This window comes from Aythya fuligula, chromosome 11, assembly GCF_009819795.1.
Source record: "Aythya fuligula isolate bAytFul2 chromosome 11, bAytFul2.pri, whole genome shotgun sequence".
NCBI lineage: Eukaryota > Metazoa > Chordata > Aves > Anseriformes > Anatidae > Aythya > Aythya fuligula.
Window position 1 is genome coordinate 12,752,683 of NC_045569.1, and position 22,354 is coordinate 12,775,036.

The 22,354-nt window shown below is 38.3% G+C and overlaps 1 protein-coding gene across 2 annotated transcripts; it reads left to right on the forward strand.

Annotated features, from left to right (window-relative positions):
* Positions 1-546: 546 nt before the first annotated feature.
* Positions 547-22,284, forward strand: TMC3 (transmembrane channel like 3). 2 transcript variants are annotated; one of them, XM_032194691.1, is made up of 22 exons: positions 547-879; positions 2,063-2,206; positions 2,757-2,832; positions 6,025-6,106; positions 6,809-6,915; positions 7,953-8,051; positions 8,144-8,286; positions 9,738-9,885; positions 10,873-10,916; positions 11,079-11,226; positions 11,998-12,107; positions 12,260-12,338; positions 12,865-13,104; positions 14,260-14,388; positions 15,094-15,161; positions 15,397-15,525; positions 16,577-16,687; positions 17,195-17,320; positions 18,616-18,694; positions 18,892-18,934; positions 19,996-20,293; positions 21,118-22,284. In XM_032194691.1, exons 1-22 carry the CDS (start codon positions 770-772, stop codon positions 21,977-21,979), a joined length of 3,375 nt encoding a protein of 1,124 aa, XP_032050582.1. In that variant the 5' UTR covers positions 547-769; the 3' UTR covers positions 21,980-22,284. The 2 variants fall into 2 exon arrangements, with proteins under 2 accessions (XP_032050582.1, XP_032050584.1); XM_032194693.1 differs by lacking the exon at positions 547-879 and adding an exon at positions 1,727-1,926.
* The last annotated feature ends 70 nt before the right edge of the window (positions 22,285-22,354 follow it).

A 22,354-nucleotide genomic window follows, 5' to 3' on the forward strand; every position in this document is an offset into this window, starting at 1 on the left:
CTTAAAGTAAATGGTGAAAAAGTTACAGTACTTAAGGGAATTGAAAAGTAATTAAGATACTACAATTTTTGAGAAAGAGTGAATTGCTTGGTAACATGTACTTGTCTGAATGGCAGGTATTTTGATGCCTCCAAAAGAGAGGTCATACATCTGGGGCCAGTAAGCACAGGACACGCTGTGATGTGGGGCTGGGACCCAGGAGATCAGCAACTCTCGTGTTGTGCCAGGGCTGTCCCCTGGGAAAGGGCCTGCTAGTCCTGTGAGAAAATGCATTCACACTTGTCTGTTAGGAAAGACCAAAATGCAAACAATTCTTGCTTTACATGGGCACAAATGTTCTCTCAGACACATGAAGCAATGATGACAATCATTCCAGTGTGGTCATTGCAAACATCACCCAGCATGATCCAGCCTGGTTTGGTGGGGTGGCACTTTGAGGGATCACCTCATCTGTGACAAAGGGATGCTTTAAGGACTGCAGCTGGCCCACCCTTGGATTCTGTTCCCTACCCCGCTTCTAGGAATTTCACTTAACAGCACCCTGGCTGCTGTGTGCTGCCGCTTTAAGGCATGCACGCACTGCCAGGCTTCAGGTCCTGCCACTGCAGGAGCACCAGGCGCAGGCAGCAATCCTCTGATCAGGGCTCGGCACTCTCTCGCTGCTCTCTACTTAATAACGTTTGCCTGCTTAGGAGACAGCTGACCGGTGAGCTGAAGGCTTTCTTCTAGCGTGGCAGAGTTTCACCTGGTGCTGGCAGCAGCTCCCACCATGGCAGCAGCTCCAGGTGCTGCTGCGGTAAAAACTGCAAAGTCCTGCAAAAAGTACCAGACAGTGAAGCGGCATGCCAGCATCTACACCTACCAGGAGCCACCCCACAGGTAAGGCATCCTGCTCTCTTCTGAAGTGCAAATATTCCTTATTGAGCAGAAATGTGGGGTCTTGTCTTTTGCCTTTCATTTCGTCAGAGTGTAGTAATGTTAAAAGGAGCATGAGAAAAATCACTCCTCTCTTTATTTTTAGATGTACTTTAAACCTCTTTTCTTCTCTTTTTCTTCTCATAAAAGTAATGTTTCATACTGCATCATAAACATCTTCAGCATAACTCCAGTGAATTCAGGGCATATCAGGGTAATAAATCTCTCTATACTTTTCCTGTGTATTATAATTTCCCTTGAATATCCACTGTGACCAAAGGTCAGAGTGGGGACTGTGGATCAATGGACCAGCAATCTGACTGACTATATCCTTTGGATGCTGTTACAAGAAAAGGTTTAGGTTGATTTATTTCAAAGTGATTCAAAAGTGTTCAGTTCTGTTCATATCATGCAAGGGGAAACTGTAGCAACAGGTTTTTAGCTGTGAGTCCCTGCAAGAGTGAATATTGCTGGTGTCACTTACAGTAGCCTGTTTAAAATGAGATGAGAGAGCTGTAGCTTAGCAAATGTGGTGACAGCATCAGAAAAGATGATTTAATGAGCATTTACAGAAATCTGCATTGGAACACATAATTTTTTTTTACAGGAATATGTAATTCTTGGTGTGCTGGGGTCTTATGCTCCTGTCCTCCCAGCAGGGAACAGGAGCAAAGGGCAAGAATTTCTTATCATTTCTTCCCCTCATTTTAACAAAGAATAACTTCTTCATTATTACCATCAAAGTAAAAGGCCAACACTTCATGGCAAGCAAATGAATGTTAAGTGCTCTTGCTGGAAATGTTTAGACAGCACTTTGTTCCAGAAAAATATACAGAATGTCTTGCTAGCCTGATGTAAAAGGTGCATGGCTGGAAAGGCTGGGAAAGCAAAGACTGGAATTCCTGCTGGGAGCACGGATGAGTTATGCCTGAGTAGCAGGTGGTGGGGAGGAAAAGGCATGTCCTAGAGTTGGGGAAACAATCCTAATTATTCATCAACTCTAAAAACAAGGTCGTGCCTGTTCCCTAGCTTACTGCTGTCGTATAACTCTCATAGATTGAGTACTGTACAAATCAACAGTTTGGGGAGCTGGAGGGTAATAATTTGTCTTGTTTTTTCTCTCGTGGGGTGTGTGCTGGACCATCAGCAACTCAGATGAGGATATCAGTGAGGATAAGGCTGACAACCATGATCCCGAGCAGATCTTTCAGAACATCCAGTACCAGAAGGAGATCATGTCCAACATCCGCTGCAGGCCATGGCCGATGAGGCAGAAGCTGCGGGCGCTCAGGTAACGGTGTTTGCACAGAAGCTCTCAGGCTTACTGACTGTGACCGTGTTTCCAGCTGCAGTTTTCCAGTGTAAGCTGAAAGGGAACAAGCCCAGAAATGATTTAGAGCGGCTAGGAAAGCACAGTGTGAGTATAGTCTGATGAGACCTGAGAGCTCATTGTAATCTTCAGGTAATATATTGTAAATGGTGGTAAGTAATGTGTGCTGGTAGGCACATTTGGTGTGGTCATGATGTTTCACAGCTTAAGATCTCAATAGTTATATTAACACTGCCATATTTGCAATGCAAAGGGTGGGTGTCCAACTCTTTCAGTTAAACTGTGTCAGGTCTTTCACAGTATGGTCTGTTTGGGACTTGCTTTTTTTCCTCTTCATCAAGCCTCTTTCTCTTAAAACACTGTCTGATGTGAGGATGGCATTGTAGTGCTGAGGAAGTGTGACATAGTCCATGACAGTGTTTCAGAGCACTTTGCTAGTTGCTGCCTGTGCAGAGCAAGGGGTTCAGAGTAACGGCATAGATGTAAAACACGATTCCACCTTCTTGTGCAGACAGGCAAAGGAGATCGTGCTGAAGTACGAAGGGAGGCTCACCAGAACAAGAGGCTACCAAGCTGCTGGTGCAGAGGTATGTCTGCTGCTTCTTAAATTACAGCTCCTCTCTATACCTATAGTCACCTGCAGTTTTTATTCACAGGAGTTTATGTTTTCTGTGCTGTCCTGATCTCAATCTCAAGGATTCTGTAGAGGGAAGAAAAAGGAGTTAAAAGCTTCTTTTTTCTTTTTTCCTCTTTTTTTTTTTTTTCCAATTGTGAATATAGTAATTACATTTTTGCAGATTACTTTAATATGTGAGGGATGGATCTCCTATTAACACAGGATAAGCTTTCTTCTCAAATAAATATATTGAATATTGATGTCTGCCAGAGGGGGTGATGGGAATGGGATACCAACAATACAATGTCAGTATTCTCTGAAGAGCAATTTCAGCAGACGGTGGGGCCACAGTTCAATAGTTTAGTATGAAAAATGCGTCTAGCTTTTATTTTGGAAGACAATCCTACAGTAGCTTATTGTAAATACATTGTCAAAGAAGGCTTTTGCTTGCATAATACTCAAATAATTTGAATCTAATCTTAGCAAATCTATTTATAACACTAAAAATAGACCTTAGCCCTAATTGCTGGAAATTAATAACACATAGGAATTTGTCCCTAATATGCAACCAACGGAGAAGAGGTCTTTAGTCATTTAAGCAGTCAAGAATATTTGTGTCATCATAATGAGTAGACTTTTAATGATATAATTCATCTTAATTCTAAAAGTCAGGGTTGTGACGGTAAAATAGAACATCATGTATATTATTCGTGTAAACAAGTGAAAGGCTGCATGCCTAGCTGGTTTTCTGTTATGGTGGCATACAGCAAAAGTTAGAAGTACTGCTTCTTGAGGGAGGAAGGTCTCATCTTTTCTTGTTCTGCCTTTTTGTGTATGGCAAGTGCAATGGAAGTAGGATGCTGTTAAATACTGTTTTGTGCCTTGGACTTCAGTGGAACTAGCATGTTAACTAGAAAGAGACGTGCCAGGGGTCTGCAATGTGTGTTGTTAAATCAGATACTGGGCTCCCTTTTGTTCTTATTCCCATTTCCATAACAAAATCAAGACTTTCATCTTAGAGTTCACAATGATTCAAGCCTGTATCTAATCTAATTGCCTTTACTGCATGCTTTTGCTTGAAGACATTCTGCACAGAGATATAATTCAGAAGTTAATTAACACCACTTATTATGTGTAGGATATTCTTTTTTTTTTTTCAGCATAAATTAGGGAATATATCCTTTATTTCAGGGCTAAATTAATAATAATAACAGAATGAGCTGAATTGTTTATTAAACTGGAAGTATTTTCTTAGAAAATAATGTGGTGACCAAAAATACACCACAATAAAAACAAGCACTAGATTGTCAGAATAAGAATTTAATGTTTGAGCGTGTGCTAAGAACAAAACACTTGCCTCAACCTGTAAGATGTCAGCAACAGTCTCAAGGTAACTGAGAGGTAAGCTGTTAAGTGTACCCATTTTTAAATTAGCTTGTAAAATTGGCAAAATACACCCTGTTCATAACTGGACAAGCCATTCCTAATGAGATTTATAAAAATTGAATGTGAAGTACTTATTACTGCTTTGACATTGACATTGAAGACATTTTGCTTTTGAGTTCAACTGTTTTCAATTTTATTTTTTTCTTTACATTTAATGTAGATATTCATACTCTGGATTATATAGGTATAATTATCCTTCCTTTTTTTGTTTAGGTATGTAGTAGACAGAAAAAAATAGTTATCTAATTATAATTTTAACTATACTACTCTGACATGGATATCTTTGTATACTTTATGAAACTACAGCACAACTGGTACAAGCTGCTTGATTCCAGTCTCAGCATCGTGAATTCTGTTTTCAAACAAAAGTAGCAATCCTAGCAATTGCCATGCAACTCACAACATCTACAATTTCTTTAATTAAAATAGTTCCAGTTCATGCAATAAAAATACTCGCATCACCATAAAAATTAATTAACTTTGGCCAAACAGATTGATGATACATTCAGTAATTAAAATGTGATTTACTTCTCTTTGGTTTCAGGAGATTAGATTACATGATACAATATTGACACTGCTGCTGACTAAAATAGAGCTTTTTAAATATTTAGCTGTACTATGAAATGTACTTTATAATGAATAAGATAATACAAATGTTATTTTTATATTGATACTGTCATGGTATAACTCTAATTCAACAAATCAAAATCTACACTCAGTTTTGCTCATGCAGATCTTCTCCTACATGCACATTCCACTGTGTGCAGAAGATGCTTTGCTTTGAGCATGCCAAAATATGGAGACTGAATAAGGATTCTAGAAAGCATAAGCACAGTTTTTCTGTAGATGCCAATTGCAATACGCAGAGATAAGAATATAGTTGTTGAATTCACTGTTGTTGAATTATGAAAAGTTTTTGTCCTCTAAGAAAAACCGGTATCCTGCTTCTCTTCAAATTTGAAATTAGTTATACGTTCATTTGTTTGCCCTAGAAATTTAATTTATTGTTAAGTGCAGTGGGATTCCCTCATGAAGTATATGGAGACTGATTTGTATTGGCTTAGTTGATCTAAATAGAGAATCTGTAGAATTCCTCTTGAGGACCTTGGTATTGTGTTGGTGTTTTTGTGTTTGGTTGGTTGGTTTGGTTTTGGTTTCTTTTTAACTCTCGGGTCTAGTTATACGTCTTCGCAACTTCTTGCACAAAAGGCGTATGCTGTGGAGTCATTTTGTTTCCAGGCATCTTGCAACCAAACCCCATCTGGCAGGCTGAGGAAGGGGGTGATTGGTGCAGACAGAGTGAAAGCTGCCTCCCCCAGCACCTCCCTCCGCAGCCCCAGCCCGATGGGGCAGCAATGAGGAGCAACATTTAGCAGCTTCTGTATGTCTGGCCCTTGTGCATGAAAGGTGTGGGTTGATGGCTACTGACTGTACCCACAGAGGTGTATAAACGCCTCTCTGTAACTAGTATTTGTCTGCTGGTAAGCAGAGTCAAGGGGTCATGGGCCCATTCACATTTTGCGTGTTTCTAAAGCTCACCGTGGTTTGCTTTGCCCATCTCAACCCACAGACATGCTCTGAGACCTCAGCAATTAATGTTTGTAGTATTTCTTGTGGTACCAGGTGAAAGAGAGGTGAGTAAAGTGTTCTGATGGATTTTTTTCTTTTCCATGCAAAATTGTCACATTTATTTATATATATATATTTTTTCCCTCAGCTTTGGAGGAAGTTTCTTCGACTTGCATATAATTTTGTGGTCCTCTTTATTCCTTGGGAAATGAGAATTAAAAAAATTGAGAGTAAGTATAAAGATTGAATGGGATTGAACAGTAAAGCACTTGCTGAATTGACTTACTTTTGAATTAAATAGTACTTGGGAGGAAGTGTTAAACACAAACTTTGAGCAGCAACACAATTTTCATTTAGAACTTTGCTTTTTCTACTTTTCCTGATGCCTCAGATACTGCAGAGCTCTCATTTATGATCTTAGTGTCAGGTGGCTTTAAAAAATAAAATCAACTTTGTCCTATTGCCCACTGTGGTTGTTAAAGAGCAGCAAGCTTTGGGCATAGTCTATTGCAGCCCGTGGGGCAGCATCTTTAGGCCAAGCCCAGATGTGCCCAGGACCACGTGTGGCGTACAGCCTGCGTCGCCAGCCCCAGTGTCGGTGTCATTGACATGAACTAGGGCAGTGCTTATCATCCCAGTGGCTGGGACATACCTCTGTGCTTCCTCAGCAAAGGAAATGGCTGCATGATGTCACCCACACTGGCAGCTTCTTGTGTAAATACTGATGGTAATTATCAAACTTCCCCAACAGAGTTTGTGTTGGAATTGTGTTCTCCACATTGACATGCTAACATGTTCATGACCTTGCTGTTTGCACTGCATGAATGAGGCATGGTTTACTTTTGCTTTAGTCTTCAAGAAATACTTGATGAATAAATGATATGAGCTTTTATAGACCGTGTAGCTCAGATAACTATTTTCTGTGGTTTAAGGTCATTTTGGGTCTGGAGTTGCCTCTTATTTCATCTTCTTGAGATGGCTATTTGGAATCAATATTGTACTTACCATAATGACAGGAGCATTTGTAGTCTTACCAGAGGTAAGAATGTATGGTTAATATTTGCAGAAAATGCTTACTTGTTGCACTTTCCTTTCTGAATTAAACAAATGCCACACTTAGAGGCATACATCAATATAAATAAATTATTTAAAATAAATTCCACTGTTAAGAGGGTTTTTTTTTTTTCTGCCAAAGGGTAAGAGAATTTTGCTATTAGTGTTAGAGATTATATTTTGTCAACATGGTACTAATGCTTTTATAGAATATGTTTGTATCCGATTACTAAAATGAAGAATCAAATCCTAAAAGCTGCAGTTGGTGTTAAGTACACTCAGGTCCTGCTAATGTCATTTACAGGCAGAAAAACATAACATTTCCCTCCAGGCTCCGGTTTATTGTCCATTAGAAGGCATTTTCTAGAAGTCTGAACAGCTGTAACTTTGTTTAGGTCTTGCATGCAAATAAGGCTATTTATTAACTTTGTTAAATAATTAATAAATATTATTTCGTCTCACATACCTGTGCTTCAGTGATGTCACCAGAAACATGTCAATGTCTGATTTATCTTCTAATTTGTGAAGATGATAAAACAGCAAAGCCTCCCCAAGCACACACACGCACGCACACACACACACGCACGCACAAAAAAAAAAAAAAGCGAAATGGAAAAGATTCTTTCCACTTTCTTTTTTTGATTTTGTAAGTAAAAGTGGATTTAATTTTAAAATACTATTTTGAGATCAAATATTGTTATATTTAATTTTAAAATGCTTAAATTGAAATGGACGATATTTGTCCATTTTAAATATGTATAGTTAATGATTTCATTTGACCTCTCTTTTCATTTTTCAGCCATTTAGAAGATGTCTACAGAGCACTAAATTACCTCATAGGTAGACCACAGATGGCCAAAGAAATCTGTTTTAGCGGAAAACAAATGCAGGATTTCTCATGGAATTGTTAGTTGGGGCAGGATGACCAAAGTCCATGGCATCTGATATACCAAATGGGGGGCAGGCCTTTTGAGGGTTGGAGGTGCTCATGCAGTTTTTCAGACCTTGTCTCTCTTCTCCCAGCTGCTGGCCGGAGCACCGTTCGGCAGCACAGTCAGCAAGACCATTCCCAAGGAGCGCATCGCCTCTGCTCAAGACCTGGACACCATCTGGTCACTGGGGGCAAGGCTAAATTCACTCTTTATTTTAAACCCCTCACTGTTTGGTTGTAGCTGTTATTTACTGCCTTTACTTACCAACTCTGCTCTCTGCAGGGCTACCTCCAGTACTCTGTTCTGTTTTACGGTTACTATGGTCGGGACAGGAAGATCGGGAAAGCAGGATACCGGCTGCCCCTCGCCTACTTCCTCGTGGGAATGGCAGTGTTTGCTTACAGCTTCATCATTCTCCTAAAGAAGTAAGATTTCCCATTTGTTGCCGTTCATAAGCTTACATGTTCTGGCAGTTAATGGTGTATTTATCCCATTTCCTCTGCCTTTATCCTGCATGGCCCTATTAACCTGCTAATAGCAGGGTGGCAGACTGGTTTTAATTATAGCTTGCTCTTTATCTTGCTGTTGATCTTTTCTCCCTCTTCGGTTTCCCAGTCTATAAAAGGAGGGCAGCACAGAGGATCTGTGTGGTTTATGTTTGTATAAAGTGAGGTCTGACTCTCCTGGAAGTTTTTCTCTTTTCCTCTGTACTGGTTTAAATATAGCTGTGACAGAAATTAACATTTTACATGTAATGCTTTCAAGCATTATTATTCCCATCTACTGAAAGACAAATATAAAAATGCTGTCATAGATGTAATATATTTTGCATCATTTCAGCTGGTATGTGGTATCCCATTCAAACATGAGCTTAATTCCTTTGCTGTTTAAGGGCCAGGAGTTAGGAGAGAGCAAGACAAAGTGCTGGCCATAAATCCAGGAATGTGCAGTGCCTACAGAAGGGCAAGGTCACTCTATCCTCTCGATTCACTTTCTCCTCCCTTCTAGATACCTATTTATCCGGCACAGTGCAGTCCAGGGTGATTTTTAGAGTTGCCTTTAATAACTTTCTGTTTCAAAACTGATCCTTCCCTTTTCATTTATTTTTATTCTAGCTGCTAGTTTGTGCCAGGGTCACTGATACGCTTGACACTGATTTACACATCTGCAGTTTCTGGATGTGATTAGCTTTTCTCTGTCTGATTTAGCCCACTGACTTCTTGCTTGCCTGATTATTGTAGTCCATTTAACACTGTCCTTTTAGATGCCCTTTCTTTCATAAGCTATTAATCTTCATTTCATTTCTTAGCATTTGCAATACTCTGCATTCTTGGCCGTGACAAGTAGGTGTTGTGTTTTTTTTCTTTTTCCCAAAGTCTGTAAAACAGCACTGGGCTTCTATTTGACAATAACATATATTTTAAGGATGAAAACAAAACAACAACAAACACACAAAAAAAAACCAAGCAGATCTGCATGATCATTAGTTTTGCCAGATTGGCTCATAATCACATTACTTGTGGTAAGTTATAGCATTTTCTATCTGGATCCTACATGGAAATCTTAAAACCCTTTTAGCTCACAGCTCTAGTGAGATAGGTTTGCTTTTTTTTTATTAGCTATAAAGAATGCAAATACCAAACTGCCCTTCCACCCTGAGTCTCTTGTGCACTAGAACAAAAGTGAAGTTTGTTCTTGCAACCTCACCCTATTTTATCATCTTCAGAGAACAGCCAGCAATGACCCTCATTGCCACAAAATTTTCATGGTTCTAAAACAAAGACAACTGAAAACTATGACCAAACCACTGACTTGATATTCATCTTCACACATCAACAACTTCAACAACAATTTTTATTTTTTTTTTCTGGTCCAGAATGGCAAAGAACTCAAGAATGAGTTTAGCAAGTGCCTCTGATGAAAATTACACTTTCTGTTGGAGACTGTTCTGTGCCTGGGACTACTTAATAGGAAATCCCGAGGCTGCAGAGAGCAAAGCTGCTGCCATAGTTAATAGCATTCGGGTGAGCATCCACCCCTTATATATTTTTAGAACTGATTTGTTTGTTAAGTTGGAAGTTAAGTATGCTTTTCCTCTCATTTCCTTGCACTCTGTTGTTTCTTGGTGTTCACTGATGTCTTTGCCTAGGGGAGGGTTGGTATCACACCTCTGTGAGGTAATGCAGTAATACCATACTGCTGACACTGTTTCTCCTTTTCATAGTGTCTCTTGTGTCCCTACATGACCATTGTGTTCCTGTTGGGAAATGCTTTATTTAATGCCACCAGATGTGTGACAGGAAGCTAGAAAATTTGCAACAAATTTGCTTGTGATGCAATTTTATTGAACAGTAGAATCAAAGTTACATTAACAATGTAAAAGCACTGATTTATTTCATCTCTCTGTAACAAGTGGCCCAGAGATACCTTACATCTCCATCAATATTAAAAAGGTGAATTAAATACAGATATTTTCTGCTTAGAATTTAAAAAACAGGTATGGTTTTCCTCAAAAGCAATTTACTTCATAAATTTAGTGTATTCATATAAATCATTAAACCAAATTACTTCAAACTGCATTGAAGACAAATTAATAATGAGATTTAGTTATTTCAGTGAGGGTAGCTTTTGACAGTTGTGTATTACATTACTGACTCAGATTTTAAAGGCACATCCTGCTAAAAGGATCCAGTAGTGTAAACCTCCACTAGTAGACCATGAAACCACTGTGACAACACAAGTTAGCAGGACCTGTCCGGCACAGTAAGAGACAAAAGTGACTGAAAGTGCACAAATATTTTATTACTTGCGTGTTTATTTCTCAGAAATCTCTTTCAATTCTTAAGCTCCCTTATCACTTCCAAAACGTTATGCAGAACAGAGAGGTGTTTATCTATTTGCATTTCCAGGATGTAAAGTTTTTTATTAATATACTTAATACTCTCTGCAAAAGATGCATGTGTTATTTTTGCTGAATGCTACTAAAATGATAATGTTGTGTTTCTTTCAAGGAAGCTATATTGGAAGAGCAGGAAAAGAAGAAAACCAAAAATCTGTATGTATATAAGATTGGGGATACCTTCCAAAGCACTGCTTCAATGCAGATAGCAGGGCTATGTGCTCATTTCATACTTGTAAAAAAAAAACATGTTAGAAAAGACCCCTGTGTCTAAAGACAGCCTACTGTTTTGGCTGTGTGATTTTTTTTGTTTTTCAGGGCAGTCACTATAAGCTTAAGGATTATTGCAAACATCCTTGTGCTTCTCTCACTTGCTGGAAGTATTTACATCATTTATTTTGTCGTGGATCGATCCCAAAGGTTAGAGCATACCAAAAAGGAATTGACTCTTTGGGAAAAAAATGAGGTACGTTGCATTTGTCACCACTGTGTTAGAAGCAGGATTATTGTCTCGGGGCTCTCCATAGTGATAGTGTGCTCATGAGACATGAGCCAGGAGAAATGAGGAGAGAGAGGGCAGAGCTGTGGTTACCTGGGTCTCTTTGCATGTTGGCTCTGCACCAAGGTGTCAGCAGAGCTGACACAGGCAGGGAGGTGCTGCAGGTCCTCATTTCACAGAGACTGCACTTCTAGCTGCCCCTTATTTCATGAGGACAAAGCATAAACTCTCCTCTGTCACTCACAAATCTACTTTTGTGCCTGTGATTGAGCTGAGCGAACACTGGCTCAAGGGACTAAAAAGAACTGTTAGAAAGGAATCAGCTTTTACAATGGCTATTGATTTCAGCTGAAAGATATGGAACGTTCTGTGAATACTTCAGTTCAGAGGAACAAGTGGTTGCTGAGAATAAGAAGTGAGTGGGTATGGAGAACATACTCATCAGTTTCAGAGGAAGATGCTGTCCTTATATTTTCAACAAATATAATTTTATTTAATAAAGTAATAATTTGAAAGCTAGAATATATCTAGAGTAAAGATTCCTGAGTAGCAGATTCCAGATCTATAATTTTGGATCCCAGCTGCTGTTATTACTGATGTCAATAATAACTGTTTAACATGACTATTCTTCAAGAAAATCAATCACCAAAACATGTAGTAGGATTTCAATCAGTAGTCAAATCACTACAGGAGATCAACAAGCAAAGCTACAAAATGCTGTGTCTTTCTGTTCTGTAGGTAAGCGTAGTTGTGTCGCTGATTACCATGATTGCACCCTCTGCTTTTGAGCTTGTGGCAGCTCTAGAGATGTATCATCCAAGAACCACTCTTCGCTTTCAGCTTGCCAGGTATGGGCATTCTGCAGTGTAGAAAGAATGGGAAGAACAAAGGAGGAAGAGGAAAGATGCATTCTGGTCACAGTTTTTATTTCAGACAAACCAGAGGGTAAGAATTCTGTGGGATATCGATGCCAATAACCTTTATCTCTTGCTGTTTTCAGAGTTCTTGTTCTGTATCTGGGAAATCTCTACAGTTTAATCATTGCTCTCCTTGATAAAGTGAACATCATGAGTGACGCTGTAAGTTTACTGATATTTGCTTATGTGCAAAACTAGTTGGCTTTATAGATTTATAGACTTTATTATAAAATTCCTTCTATTGTAATATGTATATATATCAAATCAGGTGAAAGCTAGTTTGAAATCAAAGTATTAAAAACACTACGGCTTGATAGGATTGTAAAGTTTATTTTGTAATGTTCTTTTGCAAATACCTGTAGTCTTTTAGGATAATTGTATCCATTTAATCACTGATGTCTAGTAAGAAAATAGACTTATATGCATTGTTTGGCTACTCAAATAAGTCAACACCTTAGGTAGTTGGAAATATTTGACCTCCACTCAGCATTTACTGCTGTCCTAAAATTGCATCTGCATCTAGACTTTGGCGGCTACTTGAAAGTCACCTAATTGCTGCTTGAAAATGCATGAAGAAATGTCTTTATGTGTATGTATGCCTTGTTGAAGAAGGCATGGGGCTTTTGTATGTACTGCAAGTAATAACAGCATGTGAAAATGCAGCTTTTCAGGACATTTATTTTTTCAGGGCTCCAAAGTTAACAATGATGCAAGTAATTCTACCTCCTTCTTAGTAACTAAAACTCTTTCTAAAGAAGACAATTTATCTACAACTATTCCTTACGTTCAAATTACAAGAAGCAGCATTGCAACATCAGAAGAGTCTCACACTCAAAGCCTGACAGTTCCTGACACACAGGTTAACAAAACAGTTTCCTATAATACCCAGAATTCACAGGACCAGTGCTGGGAGACCTATGTTGGCCAGGTATGTAATTGTTACGTTATTTAAACAATTCATTCCTAATCCATGTTTGACCAAAAAGTTAATATCATGTTGGGCTGTGTTCAATTTTAGAGATTTTCTTTGTGTAAATTCTGAATTTTTAGCTAAGGGTTGTGTAGAAAGAGCAAAGAGTATGCAAAGTGATACAGCCACAGATCCAGGCTTTGTTTTTTGTTCAGTATCTACAATGTGTTTAGTGTTGTATGAATGTCCTTTTGCCAGGCTTCAGTCTCTGTCTTCAGCTCTGCACAGGCAGATCTCTACAGATGTATGACGCTGATATAGACCCTAATTTAATAGGATGCATAATACAAAAGTTGTCATTTGATCCTGGTGCATTTTGGTCTCTGTCAGTGCTGCACACATCTCATGTCTAGGCCACTAGAGTAAGAATGACGCTAGCATGCAACTGACTTGCTTAGTTCCTTTTTCCAGAGTGAGCAGTATTAAAGGACTTGCTTGATCATCAGGAGCAAAAATCTCCTCCCAGGTTTATTAGATTGACTTCTATTCTTGTATAGCCACTCTCCCTATTACACAGACATCAGGTATTTTTTCTAATTGGTGTTCTTTTTTTCTTTTCTTTTTTTTTTTCAGAATGGGGCTAGAGATTCTTGGAAACAATCTTTTTTAATGTAATTTTGTGTTTTTAAGGGTCAAATAAAGAATAACTATTCATTTGTAAGCACTAAACAGATTTCTGTTGTGGCTTGAGGATCTTACTGTCAATGGGTTGTGTTTTTGTAAGAAGAATCAGCATTTCTCATTGTGAAGCACTTATCCAGTGTGTATTACAACAGTGAGGATAATAAAGGATTCTATTCAGCAGAGTAAAATTTTCAGGATAATCATTAGAAAGAAAGGTTGAAGCCACTATGACCAGAGTTATATTCTTGCAAGCAGTAGAAGGCACATTGGAAGATTGATTATATTTGTTCTCTTTGCCAGAATAAAGGCAAATAAGGGAAAAGTCAAAGAGGAAAAGCGTAAAAAGCAACAATTTATATATTCAAATAATATTTAATCAGGATACTAATCTGGAGCCAAAATATGTAATACAAGTATAACTGAAAAAGAGCTGTGTGTGAGGCAGTTTTATTCCAGAATGACTTTGTGTTGGAATGATATGTATTTCAGGAGATGCTAAAGCTGTCAATCATCGACATGATTTTCACAGTTGCAAGCATCCTGCTAATTGATTTTTTCCGTGGATTGTGTGTCCGATATTTAAGCGATTGTTGGTGCTGGGATCTAGAAAGCAAGTTTGTAAGTACGGGCTTTTATTTTATGAAACCAAGATGCTAAATATATGTAGGCTCCCTAGTACTGGATGTTCTTAAAGCCTGTCAACAGATACATAATTTCTTGGTAGCACATGTCTATAAAGGCACAGCTCACACTGAGGGTTTTTTTTTTTTTCGGGAGGGCATGGGATAAATGCCAAGACTGGGTATTATTCTCAAGCCTACTCCCATGGTTGTGGTGCAAAAACTTTGTTTTTCCCCAAATGAGATGATGTAACGGTCCCAGAGAAAAAGATGAATGGTTTGGCCTTTTGAAAAGAGAGGGCATGGGTTGTTTCCCACATCCTCTTTTCTGTAGCTGTCACAACAAATCCATAATGGGGATAGTGGTCAAAGAAACAAGAACCAAAAGCATATAGTCCTTCAAGAAAATTAAGCTAAGTAATATTTGGTTAGCAAGCAGCTCTTGTCATGAAAGGCTGAAGTCTGTTCTTTGTCCTTAAATAAAGAAGTGAAGTAAATTAGAGAGAAATTAGTTCAATCCCCTGCTACAGAGTAGGTTTTACTGTGTTCTCACTACCTGTCAAAAGTGGGTGTTCGGTCTGGACATTTCAGGCTATGTGCTGTCTGAAAACTGAATCAGTCAAAAGTTTGTAATAAATGATCTGTTGGGGGAAAAGAAAAAAAAAAAAGACAAGGTATTCATCCTACACTGTCTTTATTGTAGCCAGAATATGGAGAATTCAAAATTGCAGAGAATGTACTGCATTTGGTCTACAATCAAGGAATGATCTGGTATGTAATCCTTAAGTGATCTTTCTTGTCCTTGGTCAGTGTGTTGATTACTAAGTCTGGTAATTCCCAATGATACCTATTTAAGTAGGATATTAGTAATGTGTTTTTTGTACTTTACTGTAATAAGAGATTTTCTGCTGATAGTTAACTATTGCTTACTTATATTTTTCATATGTTCTTTGTTGTTAAAATTGCTCCAGCAATACTGAGCACTGAAATGACATTATTTTTGCAGGATGGGAGCCTTCTTTTCACCTTGCTTACCAGCATTCAATGTTCTCAAGTTGATTGGACTCATGTACCTGAGGAGCTGGGCTGTGTTAACGTGTAATGTACCACATCAGCAGGTTTTCAGAGCCTCTCGGTTAGTCAAAATAAGAACAAAAGATAAAGAATAAATGAAATGCAGACAGTGGAAATGCCTTCTGCGCACAGAAATGAAATGAAAGGAGCTTTTAGTTCTGAAAATTGACAATCAAAATTGACAGATAACAAAGGTCTGTGAAGAAAAAAAAAAAAAGAAAAGAAAAAAAAACGTAGTTACTGAGAAACTGGAGAGTTTGAAAAGCTGGGTAGTTAAAGATGTACACAGAAGAGAGGCAAATGGCATTGAATTGCCCAAGGTTGTTTTCTGATTGTACTGAAAACTCTGGTGGATGTTCCTTGCCAAAAGGCAAGGTATGGATTTTGATGGGCAGTATCCAGGGCAGAAGGTTGCCTCATTTCACTGAGGAAATTAACCAATAGTATCAAAAGTTGTTTTATTGCCAAAGTTTGGGGGTGAGTAGAAATCAAACTGAAAAATATGTCAGGGAATATTCCTAGACCAGTAAATGTGGCCTAACACAATTTATTTCCATACAAATCTGACCAAGTGCAATAAGCTACATGTGTGAATTGTTCAAAGTCCTATTTCTTGGTATTTCTTTTTATGAAAACTATTAAGGATCTGATATTGTCTGTTGCATGACACAACGGAATTCCACCTTTTAATTCTGTCTAGATGAATATCAGAATTGTTTACTCAAAATGGAAATAACTTAGGGCATCTTTAAATCTTAAAAGTCAATTATTTCTAACATGTTTTGAAGATGATTTAAGTTCTGCCACTTTTTTTGTGTTCTCCCCACAACGTGTCTGGGAATTAAGGCGAGTTTTTTTAAAGAAGAGTGCTATAAATGGTTCTCTGGCTGTAGCAGTGGTATCTGGAAAGCAGTGCAAATAGAATTTTGATCATTAAGGGTCTGTTTAAGCTGGCTCTGTTCAGACTTTTTAATCAGAACAGAATGATTTTGATCTTTCAAAAACATAGATCTTGAACTTGTTAGGTAGATGCAGACTTACATCTTTCATGTTGTCTCTTTTTTTTTTCTCCCTGATTAGTATAATCTGAAACATGTTATGCCTTCTTGCAGATCCAATAACTTCTACTTGGCCATGTTGCTGTTCATGTTGTTTTTATGCATGCTACCAACAATTTTTGCTATTGCCCGGTATAAACCATCTTTAAACTGTGGTCCCTTCAGGTAAGTTATAATGGACTAATGACAATTGAGAATGTTTTATTTCACCCTCTCTCAATAAATTAATCAGCTTTAACATTACCCAAATTACCAACAAATAGAAGTCTATGGATAGGACAATGCTTTTGTGCTGTCAGTTTTTTCCAGTTTAAATATTAATTAGCTGAATATGTCAACCTCCTGAGTGAGTTGCTTTATATACATGGTTCCAACATTTCATGTTTAGATGATGTAATGTTCCAGTAAGAAATCTAGCACATATTGCCATCCTGTGTCTCAGTCCAAGCACCCTTCAAGTCTGGTCAGTGCTATTGCACTTCTGTAAATTTCTTTTAAAAATAATGAACTTACTTATAAAAGAGTATCTTTTTTTTATATCTCCCCTTGGACTACACTATTCCAAAAAGGTCTTGTAGGAAAGCTCTTATTTATTCAGTGCAACACTCCTTAAAAATATGGTGTACCAAGCATTTCTTGCAATTTAATTTTACTTTTTTCTTCCTCCTGTAGCGGACAAGAAAAAATATATGATATCGTTTCTGAAACAATTCAAAATGATTTTCCCGCATGGTTCAACACAGTGATTACTTACATCAGCAGTCCTGTGGTGGTCCTCCCTGCACTCCTACTTCTATTGTAAGCATGTTTTTTCATAGAAAAGTTAACTTGATTGTTAACTTGATCTCTTGAGAGTCAAATGTTGATACTGAGGAACAAGCACTGCATTATTGTTAAGCATTAAGCATATCTGAAGGAAAAAAAATACTCTTACTGAATATATAATCTATAGATCAGATGGGAATGAGAGGATATTAAAAAAACTGTCAACACATTTTCAAAAGGACATTTCTTGTTCAGGGAAATAGTGTTAAAGCAAGTTCATTACAGTGTGTCAAGGCTTACAGTGCTGTTGATTCTAGGAAGTTTTAAGATATTTCTTCCCTCTCAAGAGCCACGCAGAAGTTAATTTTCCATTTCCTCATGGTGATTAGTTGAGCTTATGACTGTGAACAGGGTTCAGGCCATCATTGAAAGAAGCTACCCAGTCCTGCTGATTCCTGACAAGATAAATCAATTATGAAGGTCTGCTCTTAAGTGTTAATGTAATACAGCTTCCTGTAGACCTTCCAGTGGAAGTCCTTTCTTACTCCAGTCTCTAAATAATTGTTCACAGCTGGGAATTAATATTTGCTTTGAGCTGTTTGAAATTCACTTTGCTTCTGTGAAGTGTCATGTATTTTGCTTGCATCTTTCTATTTTTTTCCCATAAGCTACAGACAAGTGCAGAGTTTGTCCCACTGTAGTACCAAGCTACAGTTTTTATAGCAAATCCCCAGCTTGATTTTCGGATAACTTGAGAAGACATAAAGCATTATTTATCATTTGTAACTTTTTCCTTTAAGGTTACAGCTTCATAAATAAACTTATTTACAAACTCAAGTAGATCTGTAGATTGTTTTAAACTGATGGATAAGCACATATGTAAATGTTTGTGCTAACAAGTCTAGTTATAAGACTTTACATCATCTGAAAGCCACTAATACATTGCTGAGCCAGATCTGATCTCAGCTGTGTCAGTGTAAACAAGGTGTTATTGCAACCAGCCAACAAAATGACATTGTAAAGCACATGCAACTCAGCTATAGTTCCTCTCCAAGTAACCTTGGACTGGAGAAAAAGAAAAAAGAAAAAAAAAAAAAAAAAGGCATGGGCACAATTAGTACTGCTGTTAAATCTGTTTTCAGTATCACATTTCTTACGCTTCCATGTGTATTTGCTTGAAAGAAGGCTGTGATCCATTATCACAATATAAAGGAAATGCTAAAAAGCACCAACTGACCTTGTACACCATTTTGATGACTTATAAATCTTCAAAGAGAATATTGTCAGGAATAGTTGATGTGATTCATAATCACCTCTTTCACTTCTAGCATGCTTATCTATTACCTACAAAGTATTGCAAGATCCTTGAAATTCACCAACAATCAGCTAAGAATGAAGATCCAAACAGTAAGTACAGCTCAAAGTACTTTTATATAGAATTTGGTGGGTCTTCAGGAAAGTGCTAGCCTAATTACACCACGAAAATCACTTTCCTTGTTTCACAATGTAAAACCCATCCTGTATTTCTTATCTTTACACTAAAATAAATTTAGTTTCTAGTCCATAGTAACTTGCTGCTTCTCATTCTCCTGAATGCATTTTAGGAAAGAACTGAAGATAAGAAAAAGGTGGTTCAGATGGCAGTAGGTAAGTTGTTGAGCTTTAGAAGTTCCACTATTAATAAAGCATTTGCATACAAATATATTTTGATTTCTTATTATAGAGAGAGACATTCAACCACGTTTAAAAAACTATTTTTGGTAGTCATCCTTGTAGATGGCTTTTGAGCCCAGCTTTACTTGGGCTGAGTATTTTCTTGCTTTTGTCACATACAGGGCAGAACCTGGTAGCAACCCCGATTCATATCATGTCAGACCTTGCTCAGAATTCATCGGGTAATAGACAGAAGAGGGAAAAGGGAATGGCCCCTGTTCTTTGACCTCCCTGGGTTAAACATTTCATCTGCAATGAAGAGATTTAGGTTTTTATTGCCTACTGTGCCTTGAGGGAATTTGAGCCTACACACCTTCCACCTCTCAGATTTTAGCAACAAGAAGCCACAGAAAGGATGCAGTCCTTCTAATTAATCCCTCCCAGTGAAAGTAATAAGTAGATATGTGCCAAGCTTTAAATAAATAAATAAATAAATAAAAGACAATCAATGGTTATGGCTAGATCTTAATGTTACTGACCGCTTATATCACTACCGTGAAGACGTAAGTGGTGAAAAACCTGATGTAGAGCAATATGTTGATGAGGAGTGACTATAAAGGGCAATGAGGTGTGATGAGGTGTGTGTGCTAGTTTGATTTCCATTGTTACGGAAACCAAATGCAGCTTTTGGCTCTGACCAGCACAGTCACTAGGGTAAGTTTGCTCAATCTGGCCATCTTCTTACATGTTATGAACTAAAACAGGGCTCTTGAAAAGAAACAATGGCTTTGTGCCCACTTGGATTTCTACAGTGCAGTTTCCAGTGTTTTTCTGTGGTCAGCAATAGTGTGTCTGCTGCGTACTGCAGTGTGCCTATCCACCCCTTTTTATCACCCCTTCTACAAGTATAGCACCAGTATCTCTCTGCTGAACACAGTGAGGTTCTGTCATCATGTTATCCCCTGACTGGTGGGTGAATTTGAGCCAATGCATTTACTCAACTGTTTCTAAATGTAGAGGCCTGGAGAGATAGTGTAATAATTTCTGCTTTCTAGCCAGAATCCAGAATCTGGGTGGGAATGACAAGAGACCAGACCAAGAAAGTGATCTTATCAGCCAGGAATCTTCTGTTCGATCCTCAACGCCCCGGAAGAATGGCAGTGTCTTGAACTTTGAATCTCCTGTGACCAAAGGCACCAGAATACAAACCATTTCCCAGTCTGTGCCCCAAACTGTGCCCTCAACTGATGTTGCAAGACCTGTCAATGCAAATCCCACAACTTCAACATCTTTAACGTCAGCTCCCTCAATATCAAGTGTACAGAAATCAAGAAACAATCATACCACTAACAGGCAAGACTTTTTGTTTTGAAATGATATTTATTCCATCAACTCCATGACATTCATGTGTTTATTTGCAAAATAGCTGTGCATTCAGACTAACTGAAGCAGTACAGCAGCTAAGGAATTTTGTAAAAGCAGATTCATTCATGGGTACTATTCAGACTGCTGGTAACATCACCTCCTTAATTCTCTCTTAATTCAGCCTGCCAGACAGGATTATAAAACTTTTGAAATAATGTAATTGACGGAGTTTACACATACCTCAAGCAGAGGTAAATATTAAGCTTTCTGTCTGGCATATAAGTAAAATAGCTTATATGGGACACTATTTAAAAGAACAAGACAGACACAGTAACAGTGAAGTAATCCTGTGCAGAATGCCTGTGCAAGTCTAGTTGTTGCGTGACTGTTTTTGGACATGTTGGTTCAGACAGCACACTAGTGCTTTAAGCTACCTGTGTGGGCTTTTTTGTGTTGTGTTTTTGTTGTTTTGGGGGGAGGATGTGTTGTTGGTTTTTTTTGTTTTTTTTTCCAAGTAATGAGATTAAAAAGTATTTCTAAACAGTTCTCAAAATATTAAGAAAACAGATCTGGAACATGCTTTGAAAGGTCAACGGTCTGATGTCATTTCATAGGGAAGTACAAATGCATCTCCTAATTTCTGTGTTTCTCTAACAGTTCGTAAAACTTTTGAACAATACAGATTCTGCAACAGAGATCTCTGTCCTTACAATCCAGTGTTTGGCTTCTGTGCAGTTAATTTCTTATGTGTTTTGATTATATTGGGACATAAGAATATCTCTCAACATTTGATTCATTTTTTATTCCTAAAGGTACCCAAGTGTTGTGCACGGGAGTGCAAGTGAGCTCTGTAAAACAAAGCCCTACACACCAGTGACTTTCAAAAAGCATATGGAAGATGTTCATTCTGAGCCTCTCTTTAGAAAAAGCATTCGGCAGGCAAATTCAGATGCTCTTGGGGCGGGGGCTCCTGTTTTTGTGGGACGCAGACCACATGCTACCAGATACATTATTGTTAATGAAAATGAGTCCCGCAAAAAATCATCCCGTTCTACCTCCCGACTCCAGAGGCAATTCCGAATGGAAGAACCAGGAGATGTTATTGAGTTGTATCCACGCAACATTAGAAGATATGTGGTTCGTACACCACACCGGGTGTATTCCCCTCATCCCAGTGAAGAGGAGGAGGAAGAAGAGGAACTTAGGAGACACTACATGAACAGATCGCATCGCCCTCGTTCGCTATCTGATCTTCGCCCGGCACCAAGATTTTACATTGGGGAGCACGCTGATGGCCATGTTCTTATGAGCAAGGATCTAGCCAAAGTGCATTACAAATCCTGGGATGATGGTTTTGAGATGGACCTAGACAGACCTCCATACGCTTACAAGAAAGTGCACCTGAAAAATGTTGAAGCTGACCAGCACTATCCTGAGCCACATATGAAACCGAAGTCAAAGCATAAGCTGGAGCAATCTCTCACAGAATCTGATTCAGTTTCCATTGAATCCAGCAGTGATCCACAGAACAGCAGCAATGACCAATATATCCAGGTCATTCACAGCAAAGAAAAGTACCTGAAACCTGGGTCAAAACTCACCAAAAAGAAATCAAAGAACAGTATTGATCTAAACATGTCTGAGCCTAATGAACTGGTATGCTCAAATGTCTGAGAAAGTGCCCCAGCCTTTTTTGTGTTTTGGACGGGTGTATGTGCATTTGTTGTACTTGCTTTTTGACATCTATTAGAATAACTACAAGAGTCTTTGGAACAGTGTGTGCAGCTATTTGAGGTGGGAAAGTACAGATAGCCTTGTGTTTTACTGTTAACTGTACCTCGCTTCCATATCACAACTGATGCATTGCAAAACTTGGAAAATTATTGCAATTTATTACTTGTTATGCTGTTTAAAAATACTGGAAAATCAGAAGCTATGTACTCGGGGCATTTTAATTAAACCTGTACCAAAACATGTCAGATGAGGCTCTCTTTGTCTCCTTGACACAGTCACAGCTTAAGATGCTCCCGGTGAATAAATCGAGCAGGT

Excerpts from the sequence above, each read along its gene's own strand:
- TMC3 (XM_032194691.1), top strand. The coding sequence starts at position 770 with ATGGCAGCAGCTCCAGGTGCTGCTGCGGTAAAAACTGCAAAGTCCTGC. Across the intron at positions 2,833-6,024 it reads ACCAAGCTGCTGGTGCAGAG|CTTTGGAGGAAGTTTCTTCG; the intron begins GTATGTCTGCTG and ends TTTTTCCCTCAG. Across the intron at positions 12,108-12,259 it reads CTTCGCTTTCAGCTTGCCAG|AGTTCTTGTTCTGTATCTGG; the intron begins GTATGGGCATTC and ends TGCTGTTTTCAG.